Raw genomic sequence first — 21,830 nt, 5'->3', positions numbered from 1 at the left:
GAGAGAGAGAACGAGAAGGAGGACCGGGACAATAGGGAGGGAGATAGAGGGGGGAAGACCTTGAGAGAGACAAACGGAGAGAGAAGAGGAGGAGTTACTCTGAGAACTCCTGGATCACAGCTGTGGGAAGATTAGCTCATTGAACAGATGACCCCCCCTCCCCCACTAGTACCAGAGACAAGACAACAGACTTACAGAAGAAGAAGGGATGACACTGAGAGGATGTCATATAGTCCAGAAGGAGATTGTCACACTTTATTGAAAAAATACAACCTGCCATATATATACACCGTAGGGAGGCAGGTAGCCTAGTGGTTAAGAGCATTGGGCCAGTAACCGATAGGTCGCTGGTTTGAATCTCCAAACCGACTAGGTGAAAAATCTGTCAACAAACTTTTGAGCAAGGCACTTAACCCCAAATTGCTCCTTTAAGTCGCTTTGGATACGAGCGTCTGCCAAATGACTAAAATGTAAATATACATGGGTCATACACCATTCTGCTCAGGGTTTAACGGTCAGCTCATCATATGGACCAATAGTCAAAACCCTTATGCAAACACATTGGTGCTAGATCACAAATGGAAACCAGAGAAATAAAAACTGTTTTCTGTACTATTATGTGTAATAGTAATGACAATATGCTTATTAACAAAAAATTAATTGTGCAATATATGAAAACAGATCAGACATTTCTCTCCGTCCTAAGTGTGGTGTGGGCGCCGCATAGCACAGCTGACCCTGGCCTGTACCTCAGACCTAGCCCAACCAGGGACCCGCATTTCAGATCCTACCACAATATGAACCTCCAGGGGGGACCTGGGCCCGTATTCAGAAAGCGTCTCAGAGTAGGAGTGCTGAACTAGTATCAGGTCCCTCCTGTCCATATAATCTTATTAATTATGATCTAAAAGGCAAAACTGATCCTAGATCGGCACTATACGGACCCTGGGTGAATAGTAACAATGGATGACACAGAGACAAACTTTCCCTTCTATCTCCCTTCACCCCCGTATGAGATGTAGCAGTGGTTTGGTCTGGGGAGTGTTCTCTTTGTGTAGATCCTACCACAATATGAACGACCGGGGGGATCTGAGATTACTATCCGTAACAGTGGATGACACACACACAGTAAGATAAACTTGACCTTCACCCCCTTATGAGGCGTGACAGTGGTTTGGTCTGGGGTCCGTCTGTGTCTGTGCGCAGGACAGCTGTCCCCATGCTATCCTATGCTAGGACTAATCTCCTGTAAGTCCTGTGGCTCCCCTGGTCTCATTCATTAGAGCATCTCTGAGTCTGACCTCCAGGATAGGCCTCTCCCACACACCCACTGGGCAGGCCCACTGATCAGACCCCCTAGCCCCATAGCTCAGAGTAGCATGGTCCGAGATCGGTTTGTGCTGTCTTACCAACTCCTATGGCTATTGTTGTGTGACGCCTCTTGATAATGACCATAGGAGTTGGCAATACCGCACAAACAGATTTGCGACCAGGCTATACTCACATACCAAAGCCCTTGATACCACAGCCGGTCCACCATCCACAGCATTCAGGCATGTTGTACAAAAATAACTGTGTCCTTCCCTTCTGAAGTGCAACAGAAAGACACCCAGTCTGGAGTAGCTGATACAAGCACTATGTCAGTCTGTCATCACTGTACCACAACATGAGCATAACATTACCACAACATCACATCAACACTGAATGATGTAAGCTTTCTTTGATACTCTGGGCTCACTTTCAATCCCGTACAATATCCATCTTGGTATTTCATACATTATTTGTATCTATACTTTTGCATATAAAAGGTGTTCGGCTCATAGATGGAGATGCTCATAACAAGTAATACAGCATTATGGATGCTCATACTGTAGCAAGTAATAAAACATTATAGATGCTCTTAGCAAGTAATATAGCATTATATTTGCTCATAACAAGTAATAAAGCATTATACATGCTCATAGCAAGTAATAAAGCATTATACATGCTCATAGCAAGTAATAAAGCATTATGTTTGCTCATAACAGGTAATAAAGCATGATAGATACTCATAACTAGTAATAACACATGATACCTGCAGGCTTTACGTAAATGTTACAAGGTGTTACATAGATCTCATACATCTTTAAAGTGGTCATATCATCCCCAGACTATCTTCTCCTTCTATGGTACTTTCATGTCCCAATCCTCATACATCTCGGAGCAGTGCACTGTAGTGGCTTCATGTTGCTGTGTGTCTTATTAGCACCCCCTGGTGTACTAGACAGGCAGTGTAAAAAACTCAATGCTTGATCTATTCACTCTTCACTCTATTCACTCTATTGAACTAAAACTGCCTTAGAATGAGTGAAGCAGGCCTATAGGCTAGAGAATCATAGGGGGCTTGTGTGTGTGCATGTATACATGCATTTAGTCAATGTAGCTTAAATGCTATCATATTGAGAGGGATGGATGGAGTAAGGCTTTTGATTGTCTATGCATTGTTAACACCATCTATGAATACCAGTTCATATCCAACATAGGGAGCAAAGTGGAAATGTTATGACATTATGAGAAAACAGATGTTTTGATACAAACAGAGATGATACAGAAGCGATGCTATTTAGCCTCCAGTTTGTGCTTTTCCTGGTGAGCGAATCCTTGAAGTCTGAGGCGCATCGATCACACAATAAAATCACAGGAGGATCATGGGAGGAAAAGTTTTATCCATCTTTGGGCGTACGTTCCTTCTCTTACTGGATCAAAACAAACCCCAATGTTTAAGATCAGGTCACAGTGTTCACAAACATCTCACATAGTCCATATTCCCCATACTCCTTATAGCTGGGCTGGCTAACACCTATTATGGTGCTTTTCTACTTTCTAAATACAAAAATAAGTGCCTCCTCTCTCCAGAGCAGTCCTCAGAGGAAGTGGGAGTTAGTGGTAGAAGAGGAGGGACATCGGATGGTTTAGGGAAAGAGCGATGATGACGGGAGGATTCAGAAGAAGCTGCTAATCTTGAGTCTCTTATTCCAGTCCAGTCCAGCAGACAAGTTCAGTCCAGCAGACAAGCTCTCTCTGAGGTGGGATGAGGGTATAGAGAAGGGTGGAAGAAGGGAGGATTGAAGGAGGGGTAAAGGATGAGATGCCCATCATTCCATCCCGTCCATTTTGGAAGCAGGGGGGAGTGGGTGTTGGATTGCCAACGTTCAAAGAACAACATTCTATCTGCGTATTCTCTTCTGTTGGATTGGGTGGTAGTGGTGGTGGGGTAACGGGTAGGGATGTTGAAGGTAAGTTTCAGAAATGTCAAATTCGACAGTCTTTCTGCTTCTCTCATTGGGTGGCAGAAAAGTTCAGAAGTTGCTGAAGAGCTGGTGTTTTTTGTCCCAGTCCATCTGAGGGGCTCTCTTCTTGGCTCTCTTGGCGTGGGCCTTCTCTTTGGCCTCAGCCGCTGTGGGACTCAGGAGCAGGCCGATCTCAGCAAAGGGGTCCATCAGACGGCTCGCCTCGTCCTCTCCCAGCTAGATACAAAGACAGACAGACAGAGATAGATTAATATCGGAGACGACTTGGTAGTTATAGTGTGGGTTGACATACACACGCATGGCAGGGTTGAGGTCTATTCAATTTCAATTCAGTCAATTCAGGAAGTAAACAGGAATTCCAATTCTTCTAATTTGCTCAATGATTTGGAATTGGTCAAATGTGGGAATGGTAAAATTGGTAGACCTCAGTTTACTTCCTGAATTTAATGAATTGAAATAGAACCCTGATGTGTAATTCTGATAATATCTGTGTTAATGTGATACATGTGTTATACGAAATAACAAGAGGTTATATACTGTACACTCCAATATAGTCCACACACGCATGCAGACACACATACCTTGCACGCTTTCTTGCATGTTTGTTCGCGCACACACACACACACACACACACACACACACACACACACACACACACACACACACACACACACACACGTCTCACCTGCAGGCTGTTGTCTGGACTGCTCAGGTCAGAGTGGTGTGACTGGATGGAGCGGCTGGTGAAGCTGCCGTTGATCTGAGGACTGGGGGAGCCGTTGGATATGGACGGACCGTCATAGTCTGGGAAAGAAGGGACATAATTACTCTCTATGTACAGATCTAGGATCAGCTTCTCCACCCTTTCCTCCCCCCAATCCTAACCTTAACCATTAGTGGGGGAAATGCAAAACTGATCCGCCCTACGGGCAACTTCACCCAACACCCAGAATTACAGGCTCAGATTTTCAGTTATCTGATGCTGGTTTTGATGAACTACCCCGTAACATTTCACTATAGATTAGGATCATCAACACCATTACTGCCTTCTCAATATGCAACTGTAAAATGTAGATGTACAATTAGACTAGAGACTTGTCCTGAGTTGTACTGTACCTTTGGCGTGGTTTATAAGAGTACACTTTAAATAAATATTCTGTTTTCCAGATCAACAAGTGTGTAGGCCTACCTTTGACGTGGCTGGCCAACGGGGTGACGCCCATCTTCTTAAAGTGATGGTCTGTGTCAGGGTCCACCACCAGCAGCCTGGTCTCATCTCCTCCTCTCTTTATGAAGGCCACGACCTCCGCATGACGCATGCCCTCCACGTTCACCCCATTCACCTGAAAGGAGAGAAGGGAGAGAGAGGGGAAGAAAGGGTGTTATGGGTGAGTGATGTCAGATGTCTCCATCTATACTGTTGTCTGTGATTCTGTGATCTGGCCTCGTCACTGTCTCAATGTTTCAATGTCTGAAAGACGTTCAGTGCTGTCTGGTTGTGAATATGGATACGGTAGGAAAGAAACAGTGAAAACTCTAGATCCTGCTGCTGGTTCAGACAGGAACAACTAAGTATCCAAAACAAGTTCTAAAAAAGCACACTAGTGATGTTGGTCAGTCGGTCATCTGTCATTACTGGTGTGCAGACTTTACACTGGTTGATTTCTGATACGTCCACACTGGACCAGTGCAGCAGGTCACCAGTCTCAATCCAACAACAGTCTCTTTACCTGATCCAGCATTTTAGGACATTCACAACTGTCCAAAACCATGGTATAGCCTAAACTAAAATACTTATTTATTCAGACAAGGTTCAACAGAATATGCGAACCGTTACTTGATCCAAACAGTAGAGGGTGCAATGCACCAAAACGATCATTTTCCACTGGACTCAATGAAGAGAGGACAAAACCTGTGAGGAATCAGACACACATTTTTGCAAGATGGTGCATAGAGAGAGAGAGAGAATATTCTGCATTCCTTCCTCAATGACGTACAAGCTGAACAGAATACCTTTACATTCCATACCCCATTACAACAAGGATGGAACGAGCATGTAAGCTAATGGGCTCTAACAGTAGAACATCATTTATTTGTTTCCTTTTCAAACACTTTGTTTCTCTCTCTTTGGTCATAGTAAACCCTCTTTTATTGGTTCGGCAACTTGTGAATTCAGCTGGAAAAGAGTGGGAGGGGGGTTGAGGAGAAAATGAGTGGGGGGGGGGGGGTGTGTGAGGAGAAAAAGAGAGGGGGGGGGGTGTGAGGAGAGAAAGAGAGGGGGGGGGTGTGTGAGGAGAGAAAGAGAGGGGGGGGGGTGTGTGAGGAGAGAAAGAGAGGGGGGGGGGTGTGTGAGGAGAGAAAGAGAGGGGGGTGGGGTGTGTGAGGAGAGAAAGAGAGGGGGGGGGGGGGTGAGGAGAGAGAGAGGGGAGCGAGAGTGTCTGAAAGGAGAGAAGAAGCCCACACACCTACACCCCAGTCACTAACACATCAGCACGTTTCTGTCAGAGAGTTTCTCCCTGTGACTTTCCACAGACTCCTGTATATTCCATGAACTCTATTCAGCTAGTACTGTAGCTTTGCACGGTGCTGCCTGCCTTAACGTTGGTACACCATCAAATATTGATGCCTAGCTTCTGCTGAACCAATAGTGTGGGTTTCAGGTATCAGTGTCCTGAGGGGGATTTTGTTTTAAAATTCAGTAACGCTGCTACTTATGAAGTGAGGGCAGTAGGAGGTGGTTGTGACACAGACTGGTCTAATACACTGTAACAACATGGCTAGATACCAGACTGGTCTAATACACTGTAACAACACGACTAGATACCAGACTGGTCTAATACACTGTAACAACATGGCTAGATACCAGACTGGTCTAATACACTGTAACAACATGGCTAGATACCAGACTGGTCTAATACACTGTAACAACACGACTAGATACCAGACTGGTCTAATACACTGTAACAACATGGCTAGATACCAGACTGGTCTAATACACTGTAACAACACGGCTAGATACCAGACTGGTCTAATACACTGTAATAACACGGCTAGATACCAGACTGGTCTAATACACTGTAACAACACGGCTAGATACCAGACTGGTCTAATACACTGTAACAACATGGCTAGATACCAGACTGGTCTAATACACTGTAACAGCACGGCTAGATATCAAATCAAATCAAATTTTATTTGTCACATACACATGGTTAGCAGATGTTAATGCGAGTGTAGCGAAATGCTTGTGCTTCTAGTTCCGACAATGCAGTAATAACCAACAAGTAATCTAACCTAACAATTCCACAACTACTACCTTATACACACAAGTGTAAAGGGATAAAGAATATGTACATAAAGATATATGAATGAGTGATGGTACAGAACGGCATAGGCAAGATGCAGTAGATGGTATAGTGTACAGTATATACATATGAGATGAGTAATGTAGGGTATGTAAACATAAAGTGGCATAGTTTAAAGTGGCTAGTGATACATGTATTACATAAAGATGGCAAGATGCAGTGGATGATATACAGTACAGTATATACATATACATATGAGATGAGTAATGTAGGGTATGTAAACATTATATTAAGTGGCATTGTTTAAAGTGGCTAGTGATACATTTTTACATAATTTCCATCAATTCCCATTATTAAAGTGGCTGGAGTTGAGTCAGTATGTTGGCAGCGGCCACTAAATGTTAGTGGTGGCTGTTTAACAGTCTGATGGCCTTGAGATAGAAGCTGTTTTTCAGTCTCTCGGTCCCTGCTTTGATGCACCTGTACTGACCTCGCCTTCTGGATGATAGCGGGGTGAACAGGCAGTGGCTCGGGTGGTTGTTGTCCTTGATGATCTTTATGGCCTTCCTGTGACATCGGGTGGTGTAGGTGTCCTGGAGGGCAGGTAGTTTGCCCCCGGTGATGCGTTGTGCAGACCTCACTACCCTCTGGAGAGCCTTACGGTTGTGGGCGGAGCAGTTGCCGTACCAGGCGTTGATACAGCCCGACAGGATGCTCTCGATTGTGCATCTGTAGAAGTTTGTGAGTGCTTTTGGTGACAAGCCGAATTTCTTCAGCCTCCTGAGGTTGAAGAGGCGCTGCTGCGCCTTCTTCACAAAGCTGTCTGTGTGGGTGGACCATTTCAGTTTGTCCGTGATGTGTACACCGAGGAACTTAAAACTTTCCACCTTCTCCACTACTGTCCCGTCGATGTGGATAGGGGGGTGCTCCCTCTGCTGTTTCCTGAAGTCCACAATCAACTCCTTTGTTTTGTTGACGTTGAGTGTGAGGTTATTTTCCTGACACCACACTCCGAGGGCCCTCACCTCCTCCCTGTAGGCCGTCTCGTCGTTGTTGGTAATCAAGCCTACCACTGTAGTGTCGTACGCAAACTTGATGATTGAGTTGGAGGCGTGCATGGACACGCAGTCGTGGGTGAACAGGGAGTACAGGAGAGGGCTCAGAACGCACCCTTGTGGGGCCCCAGTGTTGAGGATCAGCGGGGTGGAGATGTTGTTACCTACCTTCACCACCTGGGGGCGGCTCGTCAGGAAGTCCAGGACCCAGTTGCACAGGGCGGGGTCGAGACCCAGGGTCTCGAGCTTGATGACGAGTTTGGAGGGTACTATGGTGTTAAATGCTGAGCTGTAGTCGATGAACAGCATTCTCACATAGGTATTCCTCTTGTCCAGACTGGTCTAATATACCAGACTGGTCTAATACACTGTAACAACACGGCTAGATACCAGACTGGTCTAATACACTGTAATAACACGGCTAGATACCAGACTGGTCTAATACACTGTAACAACACGGCTAGATACCAGACTGGTCTAATACACTGTAACAACACGGCTAGATACCAGACTGGTCTAATACACTGTAACAGCACGGCTAGGTACCAGACTGGTCTAATACACTGTAACAACACGGCTAGATACCAGACTGGTCTAATACACTGTAACAGCACGGCTAAATACCAGACTGGTCTAATACACTGTAACAACACGGCTAGATATCAGACTGGTCTAATACACTGTAACAGCACGGCTAGATACCAGACTGGTCTAATACACTGTAACAACACGGCTAGATACCAGACTGGTCTAATACACTGTAACAGCACGGCTAGGTACCAGACTGGTCTAATACACTGTAACAGCACGGCTAGATACCAGACTGGTCTAATACACTATAACAGCACGGCTAGATACCAGACTGGTCTAATACACTGTAACAACACGGCTAGATACCAGACTGGTCTAATACACTGTAACAACACGGCTAGATGCCAGACTGGTCTAATACACTGTAACAGCACGGCTAGATACCAGACTGGTCTAATACACTGTAACAGCACGGCTAGATACCAGACTGGTCTAATACACTGTAACAGCACGGCTAGATACCAGACTGGTCTAATACACTGTAACAACACGGCTAGATACCAGACTGGTCTAATACACTGTAACAACACGGCTAGATACCAGACTGGTCTAATACACTGTAACAACACGGCTAGATACCAGACTGGTCTAATACACTGTAACAGCACGGCTAGATACCAGACTGGTCTAATACACTGTAACAGCACGGCTAAATACCAGACTGGTCTAATACACTGTAACAACACGGCTAGATACCAGACTGGTCTAATACACTGTAACAACACGGCTAGATACCAGACTGGTCTAATACACTGTAACACGGCTAGATACCAGACTGGTCTAATACACTGTAACAGCACGGCTAGATACCAGACTGGTTTAATACACTGTAACAACACGGCTAGATACCCGCCTACTCTCTCCTAACTGTTACATAGGAAATGTAAAAGTCCAGTGAGTGCCTGTTAAGGCTAGGGAGAGACTAGGAGAAGGAGGGAAAGAGAGACAGAGAAAGGGAGGAAGGAATGTGTAAAACCAAGAGAAGTTGAGTGTGTGTTGTGTGTGTGATAGAGAGAAAAATTGGAAAAAAAGAGCATGAAAGAAAGCGAGAGAGTGAGAGTTAAGCAGTGATAACGTTACAGTGCAGAAACACATCTCTATCTATTCTTTCTTTCTCTCGCTCTCGCTCTCGCTCTCGCTCTCCCTCTCCCTCTCCCTCTCCCTCTCCCTCTCCCTCTCCCTCTCCCTCTCCCTCTCTGTCTCTCTCTGTCTCTGTCTCTCTCTCGCCATTAGAGTAGGTGTCAGAACATAAGGCTCAGTGGAGTCATCACACACTAATTGGTAGAGAATCGTCTCATCATACCAGCCCTAGTGCATGAGGAGGAACAAGCCCACTTTGTATTGGGCTAGGAGAGCAGGTGTTGTGTCATGTTCCATAGCAGCAGCAATCCTTCACAATCCAACAAAACAATCCAGCCCACTCAAGCTAATTAATAGGGCCCTTGTTCATTAGACGACTCCCACACAATACAACAGTCAGTGTAGTGCTAGTGGGCCAAACCTGTTTTTCATTGGAATACAGTGCTGTTTGAATGCTTTACAGAGCAGTCGATTTTCAAGGTACTATCATAATCGTCAGTGTTTGCTTAGGTTGCACACCCTGGAATGTTTCCAATGGTTTACCTGAGTGAGTGTGTGAGTGAGTGTGTGAGTGAGTGTGTGAGTGAGTGAGTGTGTGAGAGTGAGTGTGTGAGAGTGAGAGTGAGAGAGAGAGAGAAAAAGAATATGGGTCTTCACCTTACTAACGAGCTGCTGACAGATGGACCAAGCAGTGCACCGTGCCACACAGTTGCTTGGTCAGAGACATCCTCCATTAGCCACAGAGAATAACACACACATAATCATCCTCTAGTCAACCGCTGAGCCCACACACCTGCCTGGGGTTACCTAGGCCAAACCCCCGGGGCTCTGCCTGCAGTTTCAGCAGGTACAGTGACCTAGCCACTTAGCACTAATCCAGCTAGAACTAACAGACACAGCATCAAAACCAATGACTGAGTGACACAGGGCTTCACTGACTACAGTTTACTGACACTGACTGTATAGGGGAAACTGCATAAGGTAAAAGTAGTCCTTAAACCTTAACCCCAGATCTAGGACCAGATCAGCCTACTCCTGATCCTAACCTAAATGATTATAGGCAGTGATGTAAAGTCACTACATGACCAAAAGTATGTGGTCACCTGCTCATTGAACATTTCATTCTAAAATCATGGGCATTAATATGTAGTTGGTTCTTCCTTTGCTGCTATAACAGCCTCCACTCTTCTGGAAAGGCTTTCCACTAGATGTTGGAACATTGCTTTGGGGACTTTCTTCCATTCAGCCACAAGAGTGTTAGTGAGGTTGAGCACTGATGTTGGGCGATTAGGCCTGGCTCGCAGTCGGCACTCCAATTCATCCCAAAGGTGTTCGATGGGGTTGAGGTCAGGGTTCTGTACAGGCCAGTCAAGTTCTTCCACACTGATCTTGACAAACCATTTCTGTATGGACCTCGCTTTGTGCACTGGGGCAAGGGCATTCCCCAAACTGTTGCTACAAAGTTGGAAGCCCAGAATCGTCTAGAATAAGGGGCCTAGCCCGAACCATGAAAAACAGCCCCAGACCATTATTCCCCCTCCACCAAACGTTACAGTTGGCACTATGCATTGGGGCAGGTAGTGTATTCCTGTCATCTGCCAAACCCAGATTCGTCCATCAGACTGCCAGGTGGTGAAATGTGATTCATCACTCCAGAGAACGCGTTTCCACTGCTCCAGAGTCCAATGGTGGCGAGCTTTACACCATTCCAGCTGACGCTTGGCATTGCGCATGGTGATCTTAGGCTTGTGTGCGGCTGCGCTGCCATGGAAACTAATTTTTATGAAGCTCCCGACGAACAGTTCTTGTGCTGATGTTGCTTCCAGAGGCAGTTTGGAACTCGGTAGTGAGCGTTGCAACCGATGATAAATGATTTCTATGCACCACACACTTCAGCACTCGGCGGTCCCGTTCTGTGAGCTTATGTGGCCTACCACTTCGTGGCTGAGCCATTGTTGCTCCTAGACATTTCCACTTCACAATAACAGCCCCTACACCGGGGCAGCTCTAGCAAGGCAGAAATTTGACGAACTGACTTGTTGGAAAGGTGGCATCCTATGATGCTGCCATGTTGAAGGTCACTGAGCTCTCCAATAAGGCCATTCTACTGCCAATGTTTGTCTAGGGAGATTGCATGGCTGTGTGCTCGATTTTATACACCTGTCAGCAACGGGTGTGGCTAAAATAGCCAAATCCACTAATTTGAAGAGGTGTCCACATACTTTTGAATATATAGTGTACTTAAGTAAAAATACTTTAAAGTACTACTTAATTTTCCTCCACTGTATTCCTAAAGAAAATTATTTACTTTTTACTGAAAACATTTTCTCTGACAGCCAAAAGTAGTCATTACATTTTGAATGCTTAGCAGGACAGGAAAATGGTCCAATTCACACACTTATCAAGAGAACATCCCTGGTCATCCCTACTGCCTCTGATCTGGCGGACTCACTAAACACACATTCTTCGTTTGTAAATGATGCCTGAGTGTTGGAGTGTGCCCCTGGTTATCCGTACATTTAAAAACAAGAAACTCGTGCCATCTGGTTTGCTTAATATAAGGAATGTGAAATGATTTATACTTTTACTTTTGATACTTAAGTATATTTAAAACCAAATCGTTTTTTACTTTAACTCAAGTATTTTACTGGGTGACTTTCACTTTTACATATTTTCTATCAAGGTATCTTTACTTTTACTCAAGTATGACAATTGGGTACTTTTTCCACCACTGATTATAGGGACCCTGAATCAGTGGGTAGGGAGTAACTTCACTTAGCGCTAATCTAGCTAACACAGACAGGGTTTCAATGACTATAGACGAACCACTGAGCTGAAACTGTACACCCAGACTGTGTTCATTAGAAATCCCTTTCACTCGGTCCTGTCAAAACACAGCTGATACTGTTGAGCCCCATTCATATAGGAAGGGAGAAGGCCAAGGCTTTTAACTGTGTTGTGTTCAGAAGAGGACACCAATACAGGTTCTTGATCTACAAATACCTTTTTGAATATGATGTGGTGGAATGTCACAGATGGTTGCTGAATGCTGCTTTGCAGACATATTGTGGAAGGTAATGCATAGACGTAGAATGAGATTCTATTGTTATGAATTGAAGAGCACAGTAGAGACAGACAGTACTGTATTGTCTCAGGTATTTGGGCTCTCTGAGTGCTTACAGCATCTAAGCAGTGGGGAGGGGAGTCAGTGGAATGTCCTACAGTACTGCATTGAACTATACCCTGTATTAACCCAATGGAGTCCATTGTATTTACTGTCCTGTGTAGTCATCTGTCTCTGTCTCTCTCTCCCTGGGCGTGTGTGTATTCAGGTTCAGGGCAGGGCATCTCTGTCTCTCTCCCTGGGCGTGTGTATTCAGGTTCAGGGCAGGGTATCTCTGTCAATTACATTTCAATTAAAGGGGCTTTATTGGGAACTGGACCTTTTTTGGAACACCATTATTTTTGTCTTACAGAGATTTACTGTCAGGGCCCTGGTCTCACAGAATCTGTGCAGAAGATCTAGGTCTCTCTGTCTCTCTCTCTGGATGTGTGTCTTCAGGTTCAGGGCAGGGACTCTTTAGTCTCTATATAAACATGATAAAACCTATTTATGGACCTTAGAGCATATGGACAGGGAGTGACCTGGCCTGTTATTGTCATCTAACAGACACAGGAAGCTAGCTCCCATAGCTACAGTTCACTCTCACTGTCTCCTGTTGCTGGACAGACAGAGGGACATCAAAGCATTGAAAGCAACTCCTCCCTCTAGTGCCAGTGTGTGTGCAGCCGTCCGTGTTATTCATACTGTATGGGCAGGACTGGAATGGTATAGCCGTCCGTGTTATTCATACTGTATGGGCAGGACTGGAATGGTATAGCCGTGTGTGTTATTCATACTGTATGGGCAGGACTGGAATGGTATAGCCGTCTGTGTTATTCATACTGTATGGGCAGGACTGGAATGGTATAGCCGTCCGTGTTATTCATACTGTATGGGCAGGACTGGAATGGTATAGCCGTCCGTGTTATTCATACTGTATGGGCAGGACTGGAATGGTATAGCCGTGCGTGTTATTCATACTGTATGGGCAGGACTGGAATGGTATAGCCGTCCGTGTTATTCATACTGTATGGGCAGGACTGGAATGGTATAGCCGTCCGTGTTATTCATACTGTATGGGCAGGACTGGAATGGTATAGCCGTCCGTGTTATTCATACTGTATGGGCAGGACTGGAATGGTATAGCCGTCCGTGTTATTCATACTGTATGGGCAGGACTGGAATGGTATAGCCGTCCGTGTTATTCATACTGTATGGGCAGGACTGGAATGGTATAGCCGTGTGTGTTATTCATACTGTATGGGCAGGACTGGAATGGTATAGCCGTCCGTGTTATTCATACTGTATGGGCAGGACTGGAATGGTATAGCCGTCCGTGTTATTCATACTGTATGGGCAGGACTGGAATGGTATAGCCGTGTGTGTTATTCATACTGTATGGGCAGGACTGGAATGGTATAGCCGTCCGTGTTATTCATACTGCATGGGCAGGACTGGAATGGTATAGCCGTGCGTGTTATTCATACTGTATGGGCAGGACTGGAATGGTATAGCCGTCCGTGTTATTCATACTGTATGGGCAGGACTGGAATGGTATAGCCGTCTGTGTTATTCATACTGTATGGGCAGGACTGGAATGGTATAGCCGTGTGTGTTATTCATACTGTATGGGCAGGACTGGAATGGTATAGCCGTGCGTGTTATTCATACTGTATGGGCAGGACTGGAATGGTATAGCCGTGCGTGTTATTCATACTGTATGGGCAGGACTGGAATGGTATAGCCGTCCGTGTTATTCATACTGTATGGGCAGGACTGGAATGGTATAGCCGTCCGTGTTATTCATACTGCATGGGCAGGACTGGAATGGTATAGCCGTCCGTGTTATTCATACTGCATGGGCAGGACTGGAATGGTATAGCCGTCCGTGTTATTCATACTGCATGGGCAGGACTGGAATGGTATAGCCGTCCGTGTTATTCATACTGTATGGGCAGGACTGGAATGGTATAGCCGTCCGTGTTATTCATACTGTATGGGCAGGACTGGAATGGTATAGCCGTCCGTGTTATTCATACTGTATGGGCAGGACTGGAATGGTATAGCCGTCCGTGTTATTCATACTGTATGGGCAGGACTGGAATGGTATAGCCGTCCGTGTTAGTCATACTGTATGGGCAGGACTGGAATGGTATAGCCGTCCGTGTTAGTCATACTGTATGGGCAGGACTGGAATGGTATAGCCGTCCGTGTTAGTCATACTGTATGGGCAGGACTGGAATGGTATAGCCGTCCGTGTTAGTCATACTGTATGGGCAGGACTGGAATGGTATAGCCGTCCGTGTTAGTCATACTGTATGGGCAGGACTGGAATGGTATAGCCGTCCGTGTTATTCATACTGTATGGGCAGGACTGGAATGGTATAGCCGTGCGTGTTATTCATACTGTATGGGCAGGACTGGAATGGTATAGCCGTGCGTGTTATTCATACTGTATGGGCAGGACTGGAATGGTATAGCCGTCCGTGTTATTCATACTGTATGGGCAGGACTGGAATGGTATAGCCGTCCGTGTTATTCATACTGTATGGGCAGGACTGGAATGGTATAGCCGTCCGTGTTATTCATACTGTATGGGCAGGACTGGAATGGTATAGCCGTCCGTGTTATTCATACTGTATGGGCAGGACTGGAATGGTATAGCCGTCCGTGTTATTCATACTGCATGGGCAGGACTGGAATGGTATAGCCGTGTGTGTTATTCATACTGTATGGGCAGGACTGGAATGGTATAGCCGTCCGTGTTATTCATACTGTATGGGCAGGACTGGAATGGTATAGCCGTCCGTGTTATTCATACTGTATGGGCAGGACTGGAATGGTATAGCCGTGCGTGTTATTCATACTGTATGGGCAGGACTGGAATGGTATAGCCGTCCGTGTTATTCATACTGTATGGGCAGGACTGGAATGGTATAGCCGTCCGTGTTATTCATACTGTATGGGCAGGACTGGAATGGTATAGCCGTCCGTGTTATTCATACTGTATGGGCAGGACTGGAATGGTATAGCCGTCCGTGTTATTCATACTGTATGGGCAGGACTGGAATGGTATAGCCGTCCGTGTTATTCATACTGTATGGGCAGGACTGGAATGGTATAGCCGTCCGTGTTATTCATACTGTATGGGCAGGACTGGAATGGTATAGCCGTCCGTGTTATTCATACTGTATGGGCAGGACTGGAATGGTATAGCCGTCCGTGTTATTCATACTGTATGGGCAGGACTGGAATGGTATAGCCGTCCGTGTTATTCATACTGTATGGGCAGGACTGGAATGGTATAGCCGTCCGTGTTATTCATACTGTATGGGCAGGACTGGAATGGTATAGCCGTCCGTGTTATTCATACTGTATGGGCAGGACTGGAATGGTATAGCCGTCCGTGTTATTCATACTGTATGGGCAGGACTGGAATGGTATAGCCGTCCGTGTTATTCATACTGTATGGGCAGGACTGGAATGGTATAGCCGTCCGTGTTATTCATACTGTATGGGCAGGACTGGAAGGGTATAGCCGTCCGTGTTATTCATACTGTATGGGCAGGACTGGAATGGTATAGCCGTCCGTGTTATTCATACTGTATGGGCAGGACTGGAATGGTATAGCCGTGCGTGTTATTCATACTGTATGGGCAGGACTGGAATGGTATAGCCGTGCGTGTTATTCATACTGTATGGGCAGGACTGGAATGGTATAGCCGTGTGTGTTATTCATACTGTATGGGCAGGACTGGAATGGTATAGCCGTCCGTGTTATTCATACTGTATGGGCAGGACTGGAATGGTATAGCCGTCCGTGTTATTCATACTGCATGGGCAGGACTGGAATGGTATAGCCGTGCGTGTTATTCATACTGTATGGGCAGGACTGGAATGGTATAGCCGTCCGTGTTATTCATACTGTATGGGCAGGACTGGAATGGTATAGCCGTGTGTGTTATTCATACTGCATGGGCAGGACTGGAATGGTATAGCCGTGTGTGTTATTCATACTGTATGGGCAGGACTGGAATGGTATAGCCGTCCGTGTTATTCATACTGTATGGGCAGGACTGGAATGGTATAGCCGTCCGTGTTATTCATACTGTATGGGCAGGACTGGAATGGTATAGCCGTCCGTGTTATTCATACTGTATGGGCAGGACTGGAATGGTATAGCCGTGCGTGTTATTCATACTGTATGGGCAGGACTGGAATGGTATAGCCGTCGTGTTATTCATACTGTATGGGCAGGACTGGAATGGTATAGCCGTCCGTGTTATTCATACTGTATGGGCAGGACTGGAATGGTATAGCCGTCCGTGTTATTCATACTGTATGGGCAGGACTGGAATGGTATAGCCGTCCGTGTTATTCATACTGTATGGGCAGGACTGGAATGGTATAGCCGTCCGTGTTATTCATACTGTATGGGCAGGACTGGAATGGTATAGCCGTCCGTGTTATTCATACTGTATGGGCAGGACTGGAATGGTATAGCCGTCCGTGTTATTCATACTGTATGGGCAGGACTGGAATGGTATAGCCGTCCGTGTTATTCATACTGTATGGGCAGGACTGGAATGGTATAGCCGTCCGTGTTATTCATACTGTATGGGCAGGACTGGAATGGTATAGCCGTCCGTGTTATTCATACTGTATGGGCAGGACTGGAATGGTATAGCCGTCCGTGTTATTCATACTGTATGGGCAGGACTGGAATGGTATAGCCGTCCGTGTTATTCATACTGTATGGGCAGGACTGGAATGGTATAGCCGTCCGTGTTATTCATACTGTATGGGCAGGACTGGAATGGTATAGCCGTCCGTGTTATTCATACTGTATGGGCAGGACTGGAATGGTATAGCCGTCCGTGTTATTCATACTGTATGGGCAGGACTGGAATGGTATAGCCGTGCGTGTTATTCATACTGTATGGGCAGGACTGGAATGGTATAGCCGTCCGTGTTATTCATACTGTATGGGCAGGACTGGAATGGTATAGCCGTCCGTGTTATTCATACTGTATGGGCAGGACTGGAATGGTATAGCCGTCCGTGTTATTCATACTGTATGGGCAGGACTGGAATGGTATAGCCGTGCGTGTTATTCATACTGTATGGGCAGGACTGGAATGGTATAGCCGTCCGTGTTATTCATACTGTATGGGCAGGACTGGAATGGTATAGCCGTCCGTGTTATTCATACTGTATGGGCAGGACTGGAATGGTATAGCCGTCCGTGTTATTCATACTGTATGGGCAGGACTGGAATGGTATAGCCGTCCGTGTTATTCATACTGTATGGGCAGGACTGGAATGGTATAGCCGTCCGTGTTATTCATACTGTATGGGCAGGACTGGAATGGTATAGCCGTCCGTGTTATTCATACTGTATGGGCAGGACTGGAATGGTATAGCCGTCCGTGTTATTCATACTGTATGGGCAGGACTGGAATGGTATAGCCGTCCGTGTTATTCATACTGTATGGGCAGGACTGGAATGGTATAGCCGTCCGTGTTATTCATACTGTATGGGCAGGACTGGAAGGGTATAGCCGTCCGTGCTATTCATACTGTATGGGCAGGACTGGAATGGTATAGCCGTGCGTGTTATTCATACTGTATGGGCAGGACTGGAATGGTATAGCCGTGCGTGTTATTCATACTGTATGGGCAGGACTGGAATGGTATAGCCGTGTGTGTTATTCATACTGTATGGGCAGGACTGGAATGGTATAGCCGTCCGTGTTATTCATACTGTATGGGCAGGACTGGAAGGGTATAGCCGTCCGTGTTATTCATACTGTATGGGCAGGACTGGAATGGTATAGCCGTGCGTGTTATTCATACTGTATGGGCAGGACTGGAATGGTATAGCCGTGCGTGTTATTCATACTGTATGGGCAGGACTGGAATGGTATAGCCGTGTGTGTTATTCATACTGTATGGGCAGGACTGGAATGGTATAGCCGTCCGTGTTATTCATACTGCATGGGCAGGACTGGAATGGTATAGCCGTGCGTGTTATTCATACTGTATGGGCAGGACTGGAATGGTATAGCCGTCCGTGTTATTCATACTGCATGGGCAGGACTGGAATGGTATAGCCGTGCGTGTTATTCATACTGTATGGGCAGGACTGGAATGGTATAGCCGTCCGTGTTATTCATACTGTATGGGCAGGACTGGAATGGTATAGCCGTCCGTGTTATTCATACTGTATGGGCAGGACTGGAATGGTATAGCCGTGTGTGTTATTCATACTGCATGGGCAGGACTGGAATGGTATAGCCGTCCGTGTTATTCATACTGTATGGGCAGGACTGGAATGGTATAGCCGTCCGTGTTATTCATATTGTATGGGCAGGACTGGAATGGTATAGCCGTCCGTGTTATTCATACTGTATGGGCAGGACTGGAATGGTATAGCCGTCCGTGTTATTCATATTGTATGGGCAGGACTGGAATGGTATAGCCGTGTGTGTTATTCATACTGTATGGGCAGGACTGGAATGGTATAGCCGTCCGTGTTATTCATACTGTATGGGCAGGACTGGAATGGTATAGCCGTCCGTGTTATTCATACTGTATGGGCAGGACTGGAATGGTATAGCCGTCCGTGTTATTCATACTGTATGGGCAGGACTGGAATGGTATAGCCGTCCGTGTTATTCATATTGTATGGGCAGGACTGGAATGGTATAGCCGTCCGTGTTATTCATACTGTATGGGCAGGACTGGAATGGTGTAGCCGTCCGTGTTATTCATACTGTATGGGCAGGACTGGAATGGTATAGCCGTGTGTGTGTGTGTATCTCTCTTTGACCCTGTTGGGGTCTACTGTATCCAACTGCTCTGCCTGCCATATTACACTTTGTTTTTACTGTTTCCAGCCTTGTGTTTTCACCACAACGCTGTGGTAACGTCATGGTAATGCTACGAGCCAGGTTAGGTTCAGTTAAACTAAGCTAGATTCTGTTTGGCTCTGTGTGACTTTCATTTGACCCTGTGTTTTTGATGCGGTGTATTTTACGTCCTGTCTGACTCTGTATTTGGCCCTGTCTGACCCTGTTTTGGCCCTGTGTGGCCTTGTTAGGCCCTGATGTACTGCTCTGGGGTCAGGGCTCATGGGAATGTGTCTGGGGGTCTGATTGAGAGGGTGTATGGTGAGCAGGATCAGTATGTTCCACACGTCTGCTTCTCCCCTGTCTGTCTCCTATCTCTGACCCTCTGCTATCCCTCCATCCCTTCTTTCTCCCACACATTCAGGCCTCATATGTTTCTCTCCCGTCTGTATCCTGCTTTCAGACTGATGAACAACCTCTCCCCACTATCAGCCTGTCCTCATTAATCTCAACTCAAACATGTGAGAGATGAGGCCGGGGTCCGGGCCGTGTTATAGCAGTGGTATCGTTAGAGGGGTTAAACCAGGCACATGTGGACCTGCACATGCATGACGGATGAGCATTGAGACTGCTGCCACACGAGGTCACCCCTGTGTACACGCACACTGATAAGCACAAACCCAAACATTCACAAGCACACATACATTTGAATGTACATAGGGGATTAAAAGGCCTGTTGGGGTCTCACTCTGTATCCCTTATCTCAGACACATGTTCAATCACCCCACTCCCTCTCTCTCTCTGACATGTTCTATAAACCCCCTTAATTAGGGTGTTCCAACCCCATTTCTCAAAGCCCACCTCATTAGGGTCTCATTAGGACCATTGTAAACTAGCTGATTGGAGTCGGTCTCCTTCTCTCTCACCACTTGTCTAAAGTTTACAAACCAAGCCTCTACTGGTCCATAGTTCCCTGATTATTAAGACATCAGACTCCCTCCTCCCTCTACCACCAATCCCCTGCACCTCTAACCTCCTCCTGGACTAGCCCTTCTTCCCAGCCTCCTCCTCACAAACCTGTCCTCCTCACCTTCATGAAAAATAAACCCCTTCATGGAGCTCCACAGTCCCCCACCCGTCTTCTTCAGTCTCTAACCACTTGCCCTCTTTCGACACCCATCCTCCCCTCCTCCACCCATCCCCCTCTCCTCTCCCCTCCTCCACCCATCCTCCCCTCCTCCACCCATCTCCCCTTCTCCACCCATCCTCCCCTCCTCCACCCATCCCCCTCTCCTCTCCCCTCCTCCACCCATCCTCCTCTCCTCTCCCCTCCTCCACCCATCCTCTCTCTCCTCACCTCTATGAGTCTGTCCTGTGGTCTGAGCCCGGCGTGGTCAGCTGGAGACCCAGGGTCCAGGGAGCGGATGTACTGGCCCGGCCGGGACTTCTCACTGTGCAGGTTGAAGCCGTAGCCAGTCTCGGCCCGCACCAGGTGGCACAGCCTGGGGAACAGCTCCGATGGGTCCACTGGTGGCCGCGCCACCTCGGCATGGGCATTAACATGGGCCAGAGCCTCCTGTAGTGAACAGAGAGAAAGATACACAATATCATCTACAGTCTAGTCATATACACTACTGAGTACTCAAAGAAGTATTGTCAAATTTAAGTGCAGAAAGAAGAAGTTTGGATCCCTCCAATAGTCTTGCTTGTTTGTGTTCTCTACCAAACAAACACAGGGAAATGAAATGTGCCTTCTGCTTGATCCCAACCCCTACCTATCTACTGTATATCCTGTTCAACTTGAGTCAGAGAAGCAGAACAGATTGAAGATACGACCCCTACCTATCTACTGTATATCCTGTTCAACTTGAGTCAGAGAAGCAGAACAGATTGAAGATACGACCCCTACATATCTACTGTATATCCTGTTCAACTTGAGTCAGAGAAGCAGAACAGATTGAAGATACGACCCCTACCTATCTACTGTATATCCTGTTCAACTTGAGTCAGAGAAGCAGAACAGATTGAAGATACGACCCCTACCTATCTACTGTATATCCTGTTCAACTTGAGTCAGAGAAGCAGAACAGATTGAAGATACGACCCCTACCTATCTACTGTATATCCCGTTCAACTTGAGTCAGAGAAGCAGAACAGATTGAAGATACGACCCCTACATATCTACTGTATATCCTGTTCAACTTGAGTCAGAGAAGCAGAACAGATTGAAGATACGACCCCTACCTATCTACTGTATATCCTGTTCAACTTGAGTCAGAGAAGCAGAACAGATTGAAGATACGACCCCTACATATCTACTGTATATCCCGTTCAACTTGAGTCAGAGAAGCAGCACAGATTGAAGATACCTACACGTATTATGTACAACACCAGCACATGTACTAAGGCCATATGAGCAGAGCGAGAAATCCTCCATGACAGATCATCCTGATGTTATTACAGTAAGATGACTGTCAAAGAAATAAAATAGGAATGTTCATATGTAGGCCTGCATCTCCTTAACACTGCTAGCCTATCAGTGGAAAAAACATTCA

General features: G+C 46.3%; 1 protein-coding gene across 1 annotated transcript; it reads right to left on the bottom strand.

Annotated features, from left to right (window-relative positions):
* Positions 1–223: 223 nt before the first annotated feature.
* On the bottom strand, positions 224–20,893 carry LOC120042044 (Na(+)/H(+) exchange regulatory cofactor NHE-RF2-like; the record flags this gene model as incomplete). Its single annotated transcript, XM_038986938.1, has 4 exons — positions 224–3,506; positions 3,976–4,094; positions 4,480–4,633; positions 20,633–20,893. Coding segments are annotated over 4 exons (702 nt in total), but the record flags the coding sequence as incomplete, so codon positions are not given.
* Positions 20,894–21,830: the final 937 nt, after the last annotated feature.

The sequence above is a fragment of the Salvelinus namaycush genome, unplaced genomic scaffold (assembly GCF_016432855.1).
Source record: "Salvelinus namaycush isolate Seneca unplaced genomic scaffold, SaNama_1.0 Scaffold607, whole genome shotgun sequence".
In the NCBI taxonomy this organism is placed as follows: Eukaryota; Metazoa; Chordata; class Actinopteri; order Salmoniformes; family Salmonidae; genus Salvelinus; species Salvelinus namaycush.
Note: the sequence above shows the minus strand (reverse complement) of the source record. Positions and strands in the feature narration are given on the sequence as shown.